This window comes from Marmota monax, unplaced genomic scaffold, assembly GCF_021218885.2.
Source record: "Marmota monax isolate L192 unplaced genomic scaffold, Marmota_monax_Labrador192_F-V1.1 WCK01_AAM20220418_F8-fsc00183, whole genome shotgun sequence".
NCBI lineage: Eukaryota > Metazoa > Chordata > Mammalia > Rodentia > Sciuridae > Marmota > Marmota monax.
In genome coordinates, this window is record NW_026694841.1 from 1,108,035 (window position 1) to 1,127,934 (window position 19,900).

The following is a 19,900-nucleotide window of genomic DNA, read 5'->3' on the forward strand; positions in this document are numbered from 1 at the left end:
AAGCCAGCAGTTTGTCTGCAGAGCTGAATCTCTCCAAGGAGGTATGCGGAAGGGTCTATAGGATTACCTACTGCAGCAGCGATTATTAAACTGATGAGTGAATAATTTACCCAGCATCTTTCAAACTAAACAATGTCCTTGATAGTTAGGACATCAGAAACAACAGGAACCTTGGTGGTTCAGGAGTCGGCGATCATTGGCCTGAACTCTGGAGGCTTCCTGGGGACAGCTCCACTCAGACCATGCAGGGCGCTACCCCAGCCCTGCTTCCCCTAAAACCCGAGTGTTGCTTTCCATGTGGTTCTGCTGCCTGCCTATCTGGAGCCCATGCAACGAGTTGACTGCTGGCCTCGGGGCCCCACGGCTCTCGTCCCTTGCGACACCTAGGACAGCACTCACAGCACAAGGTCAACTTTCCAGAAATGCTTGGGGAATAAGAAGGTGGTCTGCAGGAAAGCTCTACCCAAATGGCCTGCCCCACTCCAAAGAAAAGGATTAGACAAAAATATTAACCATGTTGTCCTTTTAATAAGGGATTTTACTCAAAAGGGTAGCTTTGAAAATCTCTAGCTTGTGAAACCAGATAAGCCAGGGAGCCGCCTCACCTTGAACACAGCACACAAGGCTGCGGGCCCTGTGATTGCAGACTCTGTCACCAACACTGGGAATCAAGCGCACCACTTTGAGATCAGAGCCAACGTTTAAAATTAGGAGGAGGATGTGTGTCCTACTTGGATTCAAGGAGAAGGGACAAGTTCTCATTACAGTGAAACAAAACACAAAAAGTAAACAAATCTTTAGAAATCACTAGATATATATGTGTGTGTATATATATTTATATAATTAGGATTATCATCAACATTTAAAACTATTAAAAATAAGGTTGCCACCTTACCTTTGCTTTTGGTACTGGGTTATTATTTTTTAAGAAGAAAAAAAAAAAAAAGATTTTGCCCAGACTCTAAATTTAGTTTCCTACCCTCACTCTTGCTTTCTGCTGCGCTGTGTCCCCACCTTCCCGCTGAACACCCAGAGTCCCATCGACGCTTGTTGGCAGGAGGCAGAGCAAGCTTTAATTCCGGCCGTCAGGCTGACAGGCCCACAAAAGCACAGCTGAGCAAGGAGCCGAGTTCTTCCCCAGGAAGAAAACACAAGTGCCCGTCACGGGCCTGCAGAATCTTCCAAAGGCGCCTCCTCCCTTGCTGCTGCTAACTTATTTGTTTTGCCTAGAAGCAAGATGGCAATCTTAATCAAAGGGGAAGCTAGATCTTTAAAATAACTTAAAAAATCATTTTTATATAAAGCAGCAAAAACATATTTTCCTCTCTGCAGAAAGAAAAATGTTAACAGGGAACATGGCGATGTACATGGACTGTCCACACGCTTCCGCTGAACTGGGCTTGCCGGCCACAGTGCTGTGCCTCAGAGCTGCTCTCTTGCTTCCTCGGTGCTACCTGAAGAAGATTCTTTGGCTTCTTCATTTGCTCTTTTACTTCCTTCTGGATTTAGATTTTCGTTTTCGGACCTGGTCCCATTGGGGATAGAGTTTTCACCATTGACGAGCCCGTTTTCTGCAGCCTTCGCTTTGCTGACAGCCTCCTTGAGGCTTAAGGCCTCCTGCACCCCGGCTTCCTCCTCGAGGTTTCTCAAGACCAGTGGGAGACTTGAGTCCCCAACACTGCCCTCCAACAGCCCAAGGTTACTCTCCTCATATCTGGGAAGCGGTGCCCTCTCCTCCATGCGTTTCCGGTAGTATTCTCGGTTGACACCCGCGCTCTTCACTGCTTTTTCCAAAATCTCCTTTTCACCTAAGCGTAATTTGATGGCCATTGTTGCACGAACAGAAAAGTCATGGGTTTTCAGTACGGCTTTATCTTCCTGGAAAAAAAAAGAGCAGAGTTAATGACAAGTCATCTAAATCAGCAAAGCTGCAGTGATAGGCAGGACACTGAAGGGGAAGGAGGGGACTTACTAGGGTGCTGGAAGGTTCTAGAACTTCACTGTGCAATGCTTGCATTTCTGGACACTTCCATCAAAACTACACCTCAGGCTTGTGACCCTTACTGTAGTGAGTTAGACCCTAAACTGTTGAAACTAAAAAAGTAGGCCAGGCAGGCACACAGTGGCACAAGTGGCTTGGGAGGCCGAGGCAGAAGAATCGGGAGTTCAAAGCCAGCCTCAACAATTTAGCGAGGCCCTACAACGCAGTGAGAACCTGTCTCTAAATAAATAAAAAAGGGCTGGGGATGTGACTCAGCGGTAAATCACCTCTGGGTTCAATCCCCGGTACCAAGAAAGAAAGAAAAGAAAGGAAGGAAGGAACTTTTAAAAAAAAAAGTACTAAATAATTTTATTTTCTAGTCAACAATGCCTCAATATAAATTTTTGGTAAGTGCATTAATAGAAAAATATTAATATTGAATGAAAAATATCCAATACATAATTAATTGCTAAAGAATTTGAGAAATTTACATTTAGGAAGATACAGATTATTAAACATCTCTAAACACACGACAAAATCAAATTGCCATTTATCAATCTAATTACCTCAATTGTTGTTTTATACGTTTTTAAAAGAAGTGAGGCTCTGTCTTCCAGAAATGTCCAAAGTTTGACCTCATTGTCCCAGCTAACAGGAAACTCCGAGTTCCCCAAGGTGAAGATTCTATCGATAGCATTATCTCCGAGCAAATGTTCTTTCAGTTCCTCTACAAGAAGTACAAACAGCAATCTGTTAGTGGGACAGTGGCGCTACCTCTCACTTTGGCAAGCAACCTGCCTTAGAAAGCGTACTTTCCAACAGTGTCATCTTCCAGGAAGGTGGTTAAAAGCTCCCCCAGATTAACTGACCAGGCCAGATTTTCCAAAGTAGAGCTAGAGCCAAGTTTCAGATGAGGAAACCAGGGAGGCCCCTTTGCTGGGAGTCCAGATCCAGCAGTGTCGAAGCACTCCAGGGACCACTGTTCTTACAAGGGGCACTGAGACTTTAGATGGCTGCCTAAGAAGCTGTTCAAGGACAGACAGCCTGTGGCCACACACCCCATGCTTTGATGATACCTTTCTCCTAACCAGGGGCTCCATCCCTCCAACTGGGTCAAAAAGACACTTAGTTGAATAACGTAAACAGGGAACACAAGCAACAGCCACAGCAACCCAGGGATCCCTCTGGATTTACAGCTGATTGGTAGTCATTCTTCTCATAACAAGCCACGGTCAGAACAAACCAGAAAATGGACTATAAAAATCTTAGTTAATGAAAAATGGGCCTATATCTCTCACTTGTCAGGAATTTAAAATAAGAAGTATAAATAAACACAAGTGAACATCTCAATATATTTAAGAAGAGGGAAGAATCCAGCAACTGCTCTGAGCATTTATCTCCTGGCACATTATCTCCAAAAGACCAAACGTGCCCGTGCTATTCATGCTCAAGAAATACACCAGCTTCTTATGTAACTGTGAGACAGTATCTCTTTCAGAGCAAAATGCCCTACAGCTGTCACTATTTACAATTCAAATTGAGGAACTGCTGCTGCCAGCAAACCAAACTTTTATTAGTATTAGTTGGAATAATTCAAAGAATACATCAATTGTCTTGGCATGACAAATTGTCTTCCCATGACTAAAGGAAACCAAAGAGAGGCAGCGAACCTAAAATGATTCAAATAGCTTTTTAAAAAAGAAAATAGATGTTACCTAATGTTCAAAAGAGATTTATCGAATTGTATTTGTTAGCAAAAGAATGTGATAAAATTTAGGATTTTTAGACTCTTGATTCTTCAGTTTCGATTCTTTGCATAAAGCAATGGAGACTTCTTAAAAAATGTGCTTTCTTGGTGGCAGAATCTCTTTTCAGAAGCTCCTTGTACCAAGTTACTACTGTGCTCCCTCCTCAACACCCCCACCCCAGTTGTCTCTTCTTCCAGGGATGAGGGAGAGCCAGGGGATCAGGGTAGAGCTTTCTGTCCCCTTCCACCCAGCAGCAAGATTGACTCCCTTCACACTATGGGAGGGAAAAACCCAGAAGGAATTAAGACTACGATGTAGGGTGGCCTGCCTGGGTGGCTCTGTAGCAGGCTCCCGTCCAAGCTTTCTTCTAACAAATGACTCCTTGACGGGATTCCCCAGGCTTATGTCAGCCCCCTCCTCAATGGTTCCTGAGCCTCATTCTGCCTGCTGGGCAGCCTGAGGTTGGGAGCTAAGTCAGGATCATCTCTTGCCTGCTCGGTGATCTTGGCCAAGCTTCTGTCTTCTGAGTTGGAGTTTCTACATCAGTGAAATGGGAATACTTATCCCATAGGCTGACAGACTGAAAGTAACGTTTGTACCACACTGAGCACCGTGCCCAGCACACAGTGAGCATGCCACAAATTATAGGAATTACTATCACCCTTACCTCCCTTAATTATACATTCCCAAGAATATTAACTGTGACATTCAACTCTGTATCCTCATGTGTATGCAAGAAAAGCCCACAAGGGTCCCTTAATCACCTTCCCTGAACTAGAAGATTGAACCAAGTACAAGAGGCACCAAGAGCTCCCACTTGAATGACAGTGAATCTGCAGCAACGTGGCTGCTCTTGAGGAGCATTTTGTCTGGTTCTGTAGTTGGTGTCTACATAGCTTCCCTGTATTTTGGGACCAAGTTTCTTCTACCTTCAGCCCACTATCAAAGCCTAGTCTGTGCAGAGCTTCTCTCTGGGCGCAGATCTGAGACCCTGGCAGAAGATAGCAGGGTACATCTGTCTCTCGGCCATGACAGGCCACTCTGACCAGGACTGCACTGTCCCTGGTACCCCAGCAGCTCTTTCCAGAACACTTGTGTCTGCTCAGCCAATCATTCACTTACACCTACCCAATCTGTTCTGCACAGAATTTAAGGCAGTTTATAACAACAGCAACACACACACAAACATGATCAAAAGTGAAACATCAGGACAAGGGAATTGGGGGGAAATCATTCTAGGATAAAGAAGTACATTCTAGGATGAATTTAGATTTGACCGCATGAGATCAGAACTCAGAATAAAAAAAAAAAAAAAAAAAACATAAGTGACTGTCTTAAGCAAACATAAAGGTGGATGCTTAACAGATATTTTTAACTCTTTCTGGAACTGACATAAGAGGCTGTGGCTGAGGATATTCTGTGTTCTTTGCAGAATGTTTGTATTGTCATTCACTCTAAGATGCCAGGCATTGAAGATTTCTGGAATAAAACAAGTCAGTTCCTTCTTTCTCCAATACTGCAGTCTTCCCACTTCCCAAAAGCGTTTTTTAGTTTTAAGCCATTTTATCTTCAAACTGAATACTTACATTTTACATTTTCATGAAATCTTAATATATACATACATACATACATATATATATCTTTTTTTTTCACAAAATGATTTACCTTCGGTCATGCAGAACACTCGGAGAAAAGCCAGAAGCTGTGCAGAGATGGGCGGCTCCGTAAAGTGCAGCGCAAAGACACTGGAACTGACAAGAGCGAGAAGCCGAGTCAGCCACCCTGACCTGCTCTGAGGGCCTTGGCCGGCAGCACCCAGCCATCCTCAAAAGGGCAAGTGGGGTGCACTGCTCTGGCTGCTCACTGCAACTACCAAAGGGCAATTTTCAGGCCCTGTAGGAGGCAGGGTGCCGAGTTGACAGTCAGGGACAGGTGATACCTGGCACTAGCCACCTCTGCAGCTGCCCAATGGCTACTGGCCTTTAAGTCAGGCCGTGTGCTCATGTTAAGAGCATTAAACACACCCACGGTTCTTAAAAATGTTAATAATAATTTATGTTGAGTTCACACTTTAATCATTAATCAAATATTGACAAGTTCAATAAGAAAAGGTCTGGATAATCCATTTTCATTAAGAATGGTTCCTCCATTCCCTGGAGGGCTAATAAATCATAATTCTTGTCTTCTTTATCATTTCACTCCTCAAATGCAAGAAAATCTTAAGGAATTTAACCAGGAATTCTTGAAATCACTGAGGATCATGACTTCATTACAGAAACTAATGGTGGCAAAGAATTAAATGAAACAAATTGATCCAGGTCATTAACCTTTTCAAGGTGAAAGACATTAATGATACCAAAGTGCTTATTTAACTTAATGAGGATTGCAGGCCTCATACCCTGGAACTGAGAGCTTTCCCAGCGACACCATTATGTCTACCTAGAACCATGGTCAATCACTGTGCATCTCCACGGCCCAAATGCGCTGTGTAACAGGGATAAAGGGATTAAGACAAACTACTGGAAAGAAGTTTTATTAACACACCAATTAAACACCATGGAACTGGAAATACTGCAAGTGCCACAGGAAGGGGCCCACGACTACTTTGTACGTACGTTGGGATGCCGGCACGCGCCAGCACCTCCGCCTTCATGGCGTACAGCCGGTCACTTTTACTCACTCCAAGCTTGATTTTCACTCTGTCGTGTGAATTATTGTCAAAGAAAAAACCACTGTGGATCACAAACTCTGCATTTGACCGAGTGCCATAAAAAATGTAAATCTGAGATGCAATAAAGAGAAAATAAAGGGACATAAAACAAACTTAGCAAGCCTTCTTACCACAGAGCACAGGGCTAGCTCTCCTACATTTACTGCTGCTTTACATTAAGGAGACAGAACAGCTCTAAAGTAACCCTCCACCTGTTTGGTGCTGCAAGTGCAGCACGAGCAAAGCTTCCCAAATCGCCTGCCATTGGTGGGGCCAAGCACCCACATCCACCACCACAGGGAGTGAGGTCCTGACTAGCACAGAGAACCCTGGATCCCTGGGTCCCTTCTATGACCCCCGTCTCCCTCCAAGGCACAGCCTGACCATTCCCTTAGGACTACATTCTAGAATGCACCATGTCTTCCTCTCCTTTCCATACAGGAGAGTCCCTTCTGGAACATGAGTTTAGAGCAACGCCTGCCAGAAATCCATCTCTACACCCAGTGCAGTTCTGTATCTAGCAGGGGCTCATGCACTTTTCTGAAGAAAGAGCAGATCAGCACTTGGTTAGACTATGTTCTTCATTTTGTCTCAACTGGGATGTCAGTGGCCTACTTCAGTTCTCGTCATGTGTTATGTGCATGGTTGTGAAATTGGGAGGGCGAAGATAAAATTCATAGATGTGTATTTCCAAACTTACTGAAAAGCTTACCCCTGCCCCCACCCAAATCATTAGATTAAAAAAAAAAAAATCACAGATTAAAGTGAAGCACAAGATGACAGATGTTTCGGTCTTGATTCCCTTATGTTTTTGCCACTTAAATACCGCTTGTTAACTATTGCCTCTTATGAAGAATCAAGAGAGGAAGAAATAAAAGCAATGTAATTTATGAAATAATTAGTTTTAGTGTCATAAGACAAAGTTTATTTTCAGTTAAAAGTGTTCCAAATATTAGGTCAATTGGGCAAATAACTGCATTTAGATATTTTTTTTTTTTTTAAAGATGGGGAGAGAGAGAGAAAATTTTTTTTTAATATTTATTTTTTAGTTTTTGGTGGACACAACATCTTTGTTTGTATGTGGTGCTGAGGATCGAACCCAGGCCGCACGCATGCCAGGAGAGCGTGCTACCACTTGAGCCACATCCCCAGCCCGCATTTAAATCTTTTTTTTCTTCATGGACCCAAAGCATAATATGTTTACGTTTACTATAGAATAATCATGCTTATTCCAATATGCTTGTTCCCAAGTTTTCTTTCTGAGTTCAGTACCTTTTTAAATGGCCAACCTAACATTTCCCCAGTGCCCACTGGCTGGCCACATCTGAGACACTGTGGGGAACCTACCTGCTCCCCAGCCCGGAAGTCCTGCAGAGCCACACACTCACAGCGGTCATCCTCCAGGTTGTAACCAGTGGTGATCTAGCCAGGGAGAAGGGACAGAACAACAGTGAGGCCCTTGCACCTATTCTTCGCACCATGAAATTCTTGTTCGGTAAAGGATAAAAGGTCTCCAGAGGCACTTAAAGGGTGCATCTGAAGGCTTCCTAACTGAGCTCAGGGCCACTTGAGCATTTCAGTCAATTCTACTTACACCAGTGATTCCTGAGATGAAGGAAGTACTCCTGGAAGAGACCCTACAGCTATCACCACTTGACAGTCTGAACCAAACACAATCCCTGAGCACAAAACTATCGCTGTGGAGCATCCCCGAGAGCAGCAAGCCAGCAGGTGACGTGGGCACACTCTACACAAAGCCTGTGCCTGTGCACTGGTGCTCTGAGGGAAGCAGGGTCTCTGCAGGACCCTTGCCGACTGGCAGTATCACCTTTGTCTAACGTTGGGTCATTAGGGGACCAGAAGAGCTGCCTCTAAATCCTGTACATATTAGAGAAATTAAAACTTTAAAACTTTCAGGTATGCAAAAGTCTACAGCCCTGGGGTTCGTCCACCTCCTCTTCACCCATGCAGCTGACTCCCTGCTGTAAAAATGTACTAAGTGCCCATTCCATGCCAGGCCCTGAGCTAGGCCCTCGGAAAACAGAAAAAAAAAAAAAAAAAGCCTCAATCCCCATCCATAGGGACAGTCTAGTGGGACAGACACAGGTGGAAAATAAATTATATAAGCACAGGCCCAGGGGAGCCTCAAGTGCCCAATAGAGGGGTAGGGATGCAGTAGGTCAGAGTTGGCTGGTTAATTTTGGAGAAGGTGGCACAAAAAGGCAGGTGGCAGAGCATATCAGGGAGCGGGCAGTGGCTGGCTGTGTGACTTGTGCTCTCAGCTGTAGGTGGCTTTAAACTGCACAATAACCTCAGGAACCAGGCCCAAAGCTGAACTGCAGCTTAAGTTACCTTTTATACTGTGACACAGAGAAAGGGCATGATGCCCAGGTCCCCCAGGACCAAAACAGAGTGGGGACTACAGACATTTTACTTTTCCTCTCTTCTGTATTTTTCAAATCATCTCTAAGTATGTATCATATTACTTTCATTATTGTAGGAGAAAGGAATAGGGAAATACAAGCTCATCAAATAAAATTTGGAAAATACAAAAGCAAAACAGAAGGAAGAAAAAGATCATGATCACATTAACATTTTGGATTATTCTTTCCGGTCTTTTTTCCAAGCATGGGTGTATATGTTTTACATTCATTTATTCTCCACTCATGAATTCACTCAAAAAATACCAGGTGTTGGAATATACCAAGACACTGAGAACTGAATAAGACAAAAAAAAAAAAAAAAAAAAAAAATCACCTGGCCTTCATGAACCTTCCATTCTAACAGGGGAGAATGTGAAACAACCCCGTAGAAATACAATAGATAGAAATACAACATCTAGACAATGGTGGGAAGGACATGAAGGGAAGACTGACAGATAGGAGGTGTGCAGGTTTGCCAAGGGTGTGCAAGGGCAGCACTGCTGGAGGTTCCTGTGAGTAAGTCTCAGAGACATCTGAGGAACAAGTGTCTCAGGCAGCAAGTGCAAAGGCCCTGAGGTGGGTGCGTGCTGGCATCTACAGGACAGCTGAGAGCCAGAGGTGGGTGGTAGCTGTGGTATAGTGGTGACAGGTGCAGGGGCCTTGTCCACTACTGTAACAATGTGGGCCTTTAAGACTCAAATCTAAAAGTTTTAAATTTTTCAAAACACAAACAGAAAGACCTTGAAAAAGAGCCTCATTCCTTCTGCTCGGGTCTTCTGCCATGCTTCCACACTGGCTGGCAGGGTCACACACACCTTGCACACTGGAACTAAGTTACCAGCTCTCAAACCTCCTAGAGGTGTCCTACTTGTACAAATCAAACAACCCCAAGAAAGAACACCTGCTGCTCCCATCAATTCTGATTCAAGCATGTGAAATGTACAGATCTGTTCTCTCTTGTGGCTCACTACTGTGCTAGATGCCTTTCCTAAACCTGCTTCTCCAGGTGGCTGGAGAATCCACTCCCACTTGCCGGAGTCCCTGGCCCGGGTGGTCCTGGCCTCCCACTCTCTTCGGCATTTTCTTGCTGCCACACCTGCTGCTCTGGAATTAATGCCTGTGCTGATGACAGGTTCAGGGCCACTGTGGGAAGCAGAAGGTGACGCTGTGTTCAATCTACCTATCCCTTCATCACGGGCCAGGTTGGACCTACAACCAGAAAGCGTCAGCACAGACGCACACAAAAAAGAAACCCTCCTGCCTGAAGAAGCCGGCCAAGTGCTTCTTTTTAAAAAGAGATGAACTGTGAATGCAATGGCATGCCATGTCACGGTGTTAGCTACGCACTGTGTCTCCCACCAAACCTCACGATGGCCACGGGTCTCGGTACAGCAAAGGTGCAGAGAGAGGTGTGTGGGAAAGGCACTACTTTCCAGACACACACCAGCTTCTTGAGTGACCCTTCAAAAGGCCAGAGATGTGCTGCCCAGGGCTGTGGCAGGCCACAGACCAAAGGAACCGTGTAAGGGAAAATATGGCAAGCGTCATCAGGATAAGCTCATTATTTAAATTTGAGATAAATTCAAAAAAGTGAATAGCTTTCACGGCATTTACATGGAAGCAATAAAAGCTGGTGTCTGATATATTAAAATTCTAAAAAAGAAAAAGAAAAAAAAAGAAAGAAAATTAAGCTGATAGTCTGAGTGTGGAAGGCACCACACACAGTGACGGTGCGCACGCCGGGTGGGGGCAACCCGTGGACAGGGACTGAGGCCGTGGAGGGTGAGAGATTCTCATCTCACTAGATGCTGCCGTGTGCTTTCTTTCTTTTTGACTTATAATAAAATAGGCATTCTCTTTCATTTTAGATATAAAATATATATTCTAATGATCAATGGAGTCTGAGAATCAAGGATCTAGGCCAAAAACAGGAGAAGAAAAATACTAGGGTCAGATAGTAAAAGCTATTGGAAAATTTTTAGAATTTCAAGCTTTTAATCAGTTAAAAACATCCCTTAAGGAAAAAAAAGAACAAAGAAATGTAAAGTTACATTCATTAATGAAAACGTAAAGCATGCTACTATTTCTTAGTATTGCTAATTAAATTAAGTATATCAAAACTAAGGCAGAAATGTAATTATAAAAGTGGAACTACTCTTTCTTGCTACAGTTAAATACTTTTAAGGTTCAAGAGAGAGTACCTGTTGCCAGACCTTCTCAAATTAGCACAAGGATTTCTCAAGTGTCTGGCACATGGTACATGTGTTCTGGCCATTTTGTAGAGTTAGATGTGAAATAATTATTTATAGCATTTCTTTAATCTATTTATAATATTGTTAATAATAACAAAGAACTTGGATGCTGAGATCAAAAACCAAACCCAACAGAATAATATATCTAAAAATTCAAAATTATTGGGAATTTATGTTTCTACCTGGTATTACCACAAAATCCTTCTTAGAACATAGAACTTTAACCCAAGCTGTCACTTAGAACCCAAGAGAGCTGAGCACCCCCTTTCCCAGCTGAATTATCAATAATAATTAAATCTCCCTATTCCTTTGTTCCTCCATCGAGTGCAAGTGCATGGATGATGCCAAAGACTCCTGCACTCCAGGGCCCAGGGCATGACCCTCCCCACACCAGGGCAGTTTGTTTGGCACAGGCTGATGGGCAAAGCAGGAGGGTCGAGAAAGCCAAGGGCTGGGGTGGGGAGAAGCAGAGAACTCACTGGAAACAGAGTCAGCAAAGAAAGAGAAAAGGATCACAAAAGGAAAACAAGAAAGAATAAAGATCTTCAATAAGTCAGTATTTGTAAAGGAAAAAGGAGAAAGAAACTTTGGTTTAGACTGTGGTAAGAAAGATAAGAAAATGATGCGTAGGCTGAAATGAGGCTTGGCGGATAAATGCACCCGGCTGAGGTTTATGCAAGAGGCAGGAGACTCCAGCTCCCATTTCCAGTGTGACATTAACAGGTGAGAGAAAGCCAGCTTCCGCTCAGCCAGGCTCAGCCAGGCGGGAGGGGAGGGCAGCTGCTGGAGGGAGGTGCAAAGGGGACACAGGACAGCAGGTGGAATATCTGCTGGAGCTGGGCTCAGCCTCCCGCACCAGACCCCAGGGGGGAGATTGTTACCAGGCCACTGGTGTGATTGCACATGTCCCATAGAGGAATCAGGGCCAGGGTCACCCGGGAACCATCCTCCGTGGGAATTTGGTTTTGTCGTGTCATAACAGAAGAGACTGCCCACCTGTAATGATAAGAAAAAAGTGAATTAGGTTGGGACATCAGAAGCCAACTCACTAAGAAATAACCAGAAATGCAGGGTCGCCTGACCTCTCACAAATTTCCAAAGCCTTTCCTTAGTACCTTAGATGGCCTTCTTCATCCTCACTTAAAACTAAGACCAGGGCTGAGGGAAAGCCAGGGGAGTGGCAGGGAAAGGAGAGTCAGAGGGGACAGAGTAAGTGGCTCTGAAGGATGCTACCGGAGGAAAGAGCCAGGAGTGAGGGCTGGGAGCACTGGTCTCGGCCCTTCTAAGGGGTCCTGACAAGCAACAACCGCCAGCTTCTACTCTTTCACCCAACCGCTGACTCTGCGCCTATTTTCAGCCTTGTGAAAAGTAAACGGCAGGACTCTGATCAGAAACCCTGTGAGGACTGTACGGACTGTGGAATGCAATTTTTTTTTTTTTATTACATTGTCCCAGTGAGTCAACTATTCCAGTTCAAAAAGCAGTCTCCACTTTATGCTAACACAATCTATTTAAAAGGGAAAAAAGCATCCTTTAGCACTGCCCAACACTAACATTAATTTCAAGTATCATTCTGCTACCTCAACCAATCCCCTACCACTATAGGTTAATGGCAATTTCTAGATGGCTATTAAAATGCCAATACTCATCCAAGCTGCTCACTGTAACTTCTGAGACCATCTCTCTTGGATGCTTTAAATGGTCACAGCGGGTCACTTAGTGAAGCACTGCCCTCTCTTCTAGGACCCCACATCTTCCCCAACCCTCACCAACCTGTAGTCCTCGTAAGTGAAAGAATCCTTCAAGGGCAGTTTGCTGGCATGAGGATGGGTCTGGGAATGAGAAGTTTTAGAAAGCAGAGGTGAAAGAGAAAAAGGGAAAACAGAAATCAGTCAGCAGAATTTCATTATTTAGCTGCCTAACAGATCCTAACAAGAGCCAAATGAAGCAGGAGGCGTCCAGCCGCGCTACTGAGGGATCATCATGCTATCACGCTCTCATACATCACTGTCAACTTAATTTGTTGTGCCCAGCAGACGCCATAAATCTGCTCCTTCATATTTTGGTCCTAGAACTCAGAGACACTGTACGAAATACAATTTAAGGTGGACTGACTTCAGAAAGGCCAGTGCTCCTGAACAGACACAGGGAGCCTGTAAAGTTAGGTGGCTGTCCTTAACCTTTCCTTAGATCTCAGGCCATGACTTCTGTATGGGCCTTAGGAACAGATTTCAAACCTCTTCTTTTATCAGGAAAAGGAACAATTAAAGGCACTACAATGAACTGAAAGTTCTTTCACTTTTCTCTGACTTAAATAATTTGATGGGGATCAATGTATGTGCAAATGAATCATATCTGTGGCAAACACCAATCAAGTACAGAAAGTCAAGAAAACACAGTTTTATAAGATTAGAAAATAAATTTTACAAACAAATAAAATAATGATAAAACAGAAATTGGCATATTTTAAAATATACTCCTTTTTTTTTTCCTGGACAAAAGAACATTCGGTAAAAATATCCCAAACTTCACACTAAGAGGAGAAAATTTTCTACATTTTGTATTCTCTCTTCACAACGCCCCCTGCCCCAACTTAGACCTTTCAAGCACTTAAAAACTTTGTCTCAATTAAGAAATTAAAAGCTGTAAGAGTATAATCATAATCTTCAGTTTCAATTGCAGTCTGATAGACAGATTGCAGCGAGTGATCAAATGAACAAACGGTTATTTCTGAGACGCAGAGGAAGCTCTGGGAGCCGCGTCTGCAGCACTGTCAATGCGGGAGCTCCAAGCGACGAGTAGTTTTTGCTCTTGACGCATTGGCACTCCGAGTGCACTGTAATTTATCATCTCTCACTGTAATGTACTCGCTGGCACCGTACGCAGGACAGTAGGGGATGAGGTAAAAGTGGCTCAAACCGTAAATCAATTAGAAAACAAAAGCTTGTGCTCAGTGCGCAATTTTAGGCAAATTATATATTACAAAAGACTGCCAATTGGGTGTTAGCTCCCAGGTGCCTGCTTCTCCCCTCTTCCTAGCCTGGCTTTAACCCTTTGGAAGAAGAGTCATAGTGTAAAACTCATTCATCTAATCTTTAAAATGCATATTTGTAATAATAAAGGGAAATTAAAGGAGATACATTTTAAGTCAACATACAAAATAACACATCGCACAGAAGCATGTCCTAGTCAGTTCAGGAAGATCAGGAATCCTGTCTCTGGGAGGAGAAATCAATAACACCATCAGCTATAGTGAAGATTTGAGAGCCCGGAGGACTGATGCTTCTTGCTCCTTTCCTTTGTAACAAGTGAAGCGCAAGACTGTGCTCTAAGCCTCATGTTTTCCATTTAATAATTAAACTTAACCATGGCAGTGTTTAGGTTTCCATTCAAAAGTTCAAGTTAGCAGATAAACCCCCCCCCCATCTATCTATCTATCTATCTTTTTATTTATTTATTTGTTTAGCAGTACTAGAGACTGAACCCAGGGCCTGTGTCTCTAGGGAAGAAGAGCTCTACCACTGAGCTACGTGCCCAGCCCAATCTAAACCCAATCTGATCACAAGAAATACCACAGGGGAACTCTAAAACTGTAAAGAAAGGGATTCTATTGCTAAAATTTCCTTTCCCTTATATTAAAATGAAATTTCACATTATCTGAACTACTGAAACTTTGCACACCTGCCTCTTTTCAGTCTGGAAGGTGAGAAAAATGTTGGTTTGGTATTATTAAATATTTAAATTCACTTAAACTATGGAACTTCATGGTATCTTGAAACAGTAAATTTCAATGCTAAATCCCGTAAGTACTAAAAATTTAACACCTCCCCCAAAAGTTTGATTTACTAAATAGAAAACATGGTGACAATTTTCAGAACTGGAATGCAGGATCTCAGAGACACAAGGAAGACTCTCCCAACACTGGCATATCTTTAACAGCTTTGGACCCTACAAAACCACTCAACCTTGGGTGCCCTCCTTGGGGATCCAACAAATGGAAGATTAACCCTCCAAAATGTTTCCTCTCCTACTCTTTAGATACATTTCTTACCCAATTCACAAGTTCATGCTCATAGTCCTGATTGAACCATTTTTTTAAAAAAATCAAGAAAGAAATGTATTTTTCAGATTGATTTCTGAGGATTATTTTGGCTGTTTGGTTATATAATATTTGCAGAATCTGTTAGAAATAGTTGTTCTTCTTTAAAAAACAGGGTGTGCCTGCTGCATGCAATTCTGGTATAAAAGCTATTCTGCCACCGACACACCACACGCACTTAACAGTTACACTGAAGCAAAATGTGACACGATGAGAAAGCAAGTAGCTTCCATTTCAGCAGGGCTCTCACCACATGACACCAGCGCCATCTACTGGCAGCACAGGGGAGAGGGCTCTATGAGCCAAGGCCTAAGTCATTGCCTAGGAGTAGGCCTTCAACAGTAATTTATGTAAACCAAAGTTGGGTTAAAAAAAATAGCCACGATTTCAACTTCACTTTGGTCAGACTTGGTTTCTAAAAAAATTCTATCCAAGTTGGGCTTGGTGGCACACACCTGTAATCCCAGCAACTTGAGAGGCTGAGGCAGGATTGCAAATTGCAGGCCAGTCTAGGCAACATAGGGAGACCCTGTCTCAACATTGAGAAAAAAGAGCTGGGGATGTAGCTCAGTGATTGAGAGCCCCTGAGCTTAGTCCTCAGTAACAGCAGCAATAGCTACAACAAAATCTCTATCCTATGTATAAAATTTATTAGATAATAATTTTACGAGAATGTTGAAACACTCCAATATCGCAAATGATCTGTCTATGAAAGATATTTTAGGTTGAAAAATAAATGTCTTGCCTATTCTGAAAAAAAAATGAACAAGGATAAGATAAATATCTATTTCAAACAAATTTCATTGAGGCTCTGGAAAGAATGATTAAAAAAAAAAAACAAGCCTTTTCTCTGTTTGCAAGTTAAGGTTCAAAAGTCTCTTCCAGAAATTAGGTTAATCTGAAGTCACTGAAAAGCTCCTGAAATGCTCTTGGGCCCTGGAGAGGATGACTGATGTCCTGCTGCAGGAGCAGCTCCCGTGTGACTTCAGGCCACATCACAGCCTCTTCCAACACAAGACATTCCTAATCTGCACTCTAAAAATAAAAATGTGAAATTAAAACAGAAAACATATTCTTTGTGGCCAACTGATTTTAGCTGTGACTAGCTTCCAAGACAGACATACATGAGGAATGTCCCCAGATAGCCTGTCTGGCCACTGTCAGAAAGATGACAGTGCACGGGCCTCTCAGGCACACAGCCCAACAAAAGCATGAGAGGGCCAGTCTGCCAAGCCACCAACTATCCTGCTCCCCCCAATACCATGGAGAAACCAGCCTTGGATTTCTGGTGTATTTTTAAAGTGATTGATGTTTTTACCTTCTTGAGCATAATAAATATTTGAAGTTGGGGAAATGAACAACTGCCACAGCTCATATTCAGACCTGAAGCACTAAAGAGCTTGCTTTATTAAAAAAGAGGATTCTGGAATATTCAGGTGAAACCAGGCAGTGGGTAAAGCATTCTTCCTGCTCCCTTTTCCATCACAAGGAGGCCTTCCTGGTGAGACAGTGATATTGGGCCTAGGACAAAATAATCACTGGGTTTGGGAAGATTAATATCTAAAATTGTTTGTTTGGCTTCAATAAAAAGGAGCAATATTGCTAAATATGTAAGTATGACATTTTGAAGAATTTACCATATTGCATGGGTCTGGTAGAGATGCTTAAGGAAATTAAAAACCACTACAGTCAGCATATTTGATCCTTATTAAAGTTCTGTCTTGAACTATCACTCACATAAAACAAAAATAAACCAAGAAGAAATTTAAATAAAACCTATGGATTATAAGTGTTTGAAGATGAAAAAAATGAACGATATTCTGGCTTTAAAAAATTGATTTAGCATGCAGCTTCTCTTTATAGTCCCTTGATAAAAATGAAATCTCCCTAACAAACACTTAATAAAACCTGTCAATATCTCTGGAAAGAAAAATGACACAAATGCATTAAGTATTAAATACCCTTGGAAAAAGTCACATATTCCATGAATTTTTGATGTACTATCTTGACATTAATGTAAAACCTTGATATTTATAATTGACAGATATTTAATAAAGTATAAAAGAAAATGGCTGCTGCGCAGCATGCAAATTTTTCAGGTTGATCAGAGACGAGAGATACAGACGTGCACTCACACTAAATAAACACTTAATATGTGTTACACAAATCAGCTGCAGTCTTATTTTAAGCTCATACAACAAACCTTTGTAGAGAACCAAAATAAGCAGAATTCGTTATTAGGTGAATTCCTAATTCAGAAACATCTAGCATGGGAAGCAGCTTTCAAACAGTAACAGCTCTGCACAGGAACAAAATACTTTTGAGTCAAGGATGGTTTTGTTTTCGACATTTAGCAAAAAGCATTTAAAAAATAAAGACAAGCACTTCCCTGAACACAGGGAGACGCATTCCTAAAACAATGCTCAAAGGCAACAAATTTGACCTAGAGAAAGATTCAAAATGCTCTGAGGAGAAAGGATTAGAAAATGTGAAGGGCCCAGAAACCAAAGACATCTCTCAAAATCGGGTCTTCTCTTCCCAGACTGATTTCTGTAAGAAAATCAAATCGAATACAAGAAGAGTCACCCCCAATGAGGCATTCAAATGTACCAAAGAAAAGTGGCCTGGTTCATAAAAATGGCTCCTAAATACTGTGTTTTAAAGGATTTATATCCTGCTATTGTGCATCATCAGTTATTCATTTCCAAAATATGCATGGTAATTCAGTGACTCTGCTCTGTCCAACAGCTACAGGAAGGACCAAATGTATTTTAGAAGTTGTACCTAGCTTGTTCTGATGAAAAGCCATAACACCACGCAACTGAATTCTTTTGACTAAAATACATCTGGATGCATTTTGCTTTACTTCTTAAGCATACATTAAAAGGGAGTCAGGTTACACAGCAATGGACAGACACACCTAGCCAGTGGTGGCCCCATTTTGCTTCTTTCTACACGGATGAAATCGGTGCAGAACCTCGCATGACCCTCTGCGATGGATGCAGCCACATGCATTCAGAACTGTGACCCCTTCTCATGAGGCCAAGAGCCCTCCAGGTCTTTCAGTGCCATCCAAGAACTTCCTGGCAGGATGGCTTGTGGCGCCCTCCCTGAGCCCACTATAGGCCCCAGCGAAAGCTCTGACATTGCAAACCCAGGAGAAAGAAGAAAAGCCACAGCCAGCCCATGGCAGAGGGAAAGGGACAGAGGGAGCAGAAGAGGCTTTCCTGAAGGAAGCAGAAGGAAGGAGAAATGAGGAGGAAACAACAGGCAGCAAACTGAGCCCTGAAAAGACGGCAAGCAGGAGAGGAGTTCACATCAAATGTTTCAAGGTTTCTCCTCTCTCCCCAGATGAAGGCCAACGGAAAGCATCATGCAAGACAGTAAATTTTGGGGTCAATTAACCCTTCTGCTTGTATTTTATTTTCTAAGTGGATATAGCACAGTTTAACAGACAAACTATAAAATATCTATTGAATCTAAAATTTAGTTTTGATGACCATAAATCAGAATCAAAGCACGGTTCATATATTCTGCCCTTGAGGGAAAAAATCAATTTTTAAGACTTTTATTTTTAAACATAGATTACATCCAACTCTTTGGGGAATTTTTCATCATACAGTTCTTTGAATTCACTCAATATGATCAAATAAAAATTTAACTGCATCGATACACATTTCGTTAAGACTTTCTGCTTTTCCCTTATAAAATTTTTCTATAACAAATGTGTATTACCTTATAATAATTTTTTTTTAAAAAATGACATTAGTGGAGAAATAACATTGTTCAATAAATTCATAAAATTACTTTTAAGGTGACTGAATCTATATAATCTATAGGCAGTTTAAATTGAATGGTAATTTGATGAAAGGTTGCAAAAAAAAAAAAGTGATTCTGTTCTGTAACTTTTCTTATTAGTTACCATTTGTATCCCCTGAAGGACAATCAACTATGAACCAAATTCAGTCATTTTTGTCAATCAATTATTCACTCAACAAATACTAACTGGCTTAGAAAAAAAAGTTGAAGAGAGGTTAACAGAAGAAAATCATCCATCCACAACACTGTATCACTAACGCCTCTGCCTGGCACAGGAGGAGCCATCATTAACACCCTGGGGCGGGGTCACTGTCCAGCGGCACAGTCAGAGCAGGGAAGTAAAAAGAGAAAGAAAAGATGGTGTGAGACGCACAGCTCAATCCCCCTAGGGTTGGTTTCTTCAACCTCCTGAGTGCCACTGCTCCGAGTCCCCACCTGTGATGTGTGCCACGGGCATTTGATGACACCCTGCCCCCCAGGTAAGCTCAGTAAGGCAGGGACCCTGGCCACCAGTGAGTCACCAGCACCCTGCCCAGTGCCTCATTCAAAGACACCCTCTCTCTCCAAATAATGAGGAAAGACTCCTGCCCCTTCCTGGACGCTAGAGGAGAGCTGTGACCCTGGACTTGGGAGACCACCCACTGGCCTGTCTGTAATGGCCTGAATGACAGTGCGAACAAAGGAGGTGACAGCATCTCAAACAAGGCTCCAGGGTGGGGAGAGGTAGCCTCGTCCCTGCTGAGACCCTACATGGGCGCCCTGCCACAAAGCACTTCCCATGGACTTCCAGAAACCCAGCAATCTCTATCTTTCTCTTCCATACTCCATCATGCCCATCTCTTGTGAACAGAAAGTGTTCCTGCCACCT

General features: G+C 42.6%; 1 protein-coding gene across 3 annotated transcripts in view; it reads right to left on the reverse strand.

Annotated features, from left to right (window-relative positions):
• Positions 1–508: 508 nt before the first annotated feature.
• The window catches only part of Setd3 (SET domain containing 3, actin N3(tau)-histidine methyltransferase), a 76,521-nt gene continuing 57,129 nt past the window's right edge, over positions 509–19,900 (reverse strand). For all 3 annotated transcript variants that reach the window (XM_046426279.2, XM_046426277.2, XM_046426278.2), the window contains 7 exons: positions 12,888–12,946; positions 11,996–12,110; positions 7,787–7,861; positions 6,345–6,511; positions 5,395–5,480; positions 2,548–2,708; positions 509–1,878 (listed from right to left, as the gene is read on the reverse strand). In XM_046426279.2, coding sequence (XP_046282235.1) covers positions 1,423–1,878; positions 2,548–2,708; positions 5,395–5,480; positions 6,345–6,511; positions 7,787–7,861; positions 11,996–12,110; positions 12,888–12,946 — 1,119 coding nt within the window. In that variant the 3' untranslated portion in view covers positions 509–1,422. The remainder of the gene's footprint in view (positions 1,879–2,547; positions 2,709–5,394; positions 5,481–6,344; positions 6,512–7,786; positions 7,862–11,995; positions 12,111–12,887; positions 12,947–19,900) is intronic.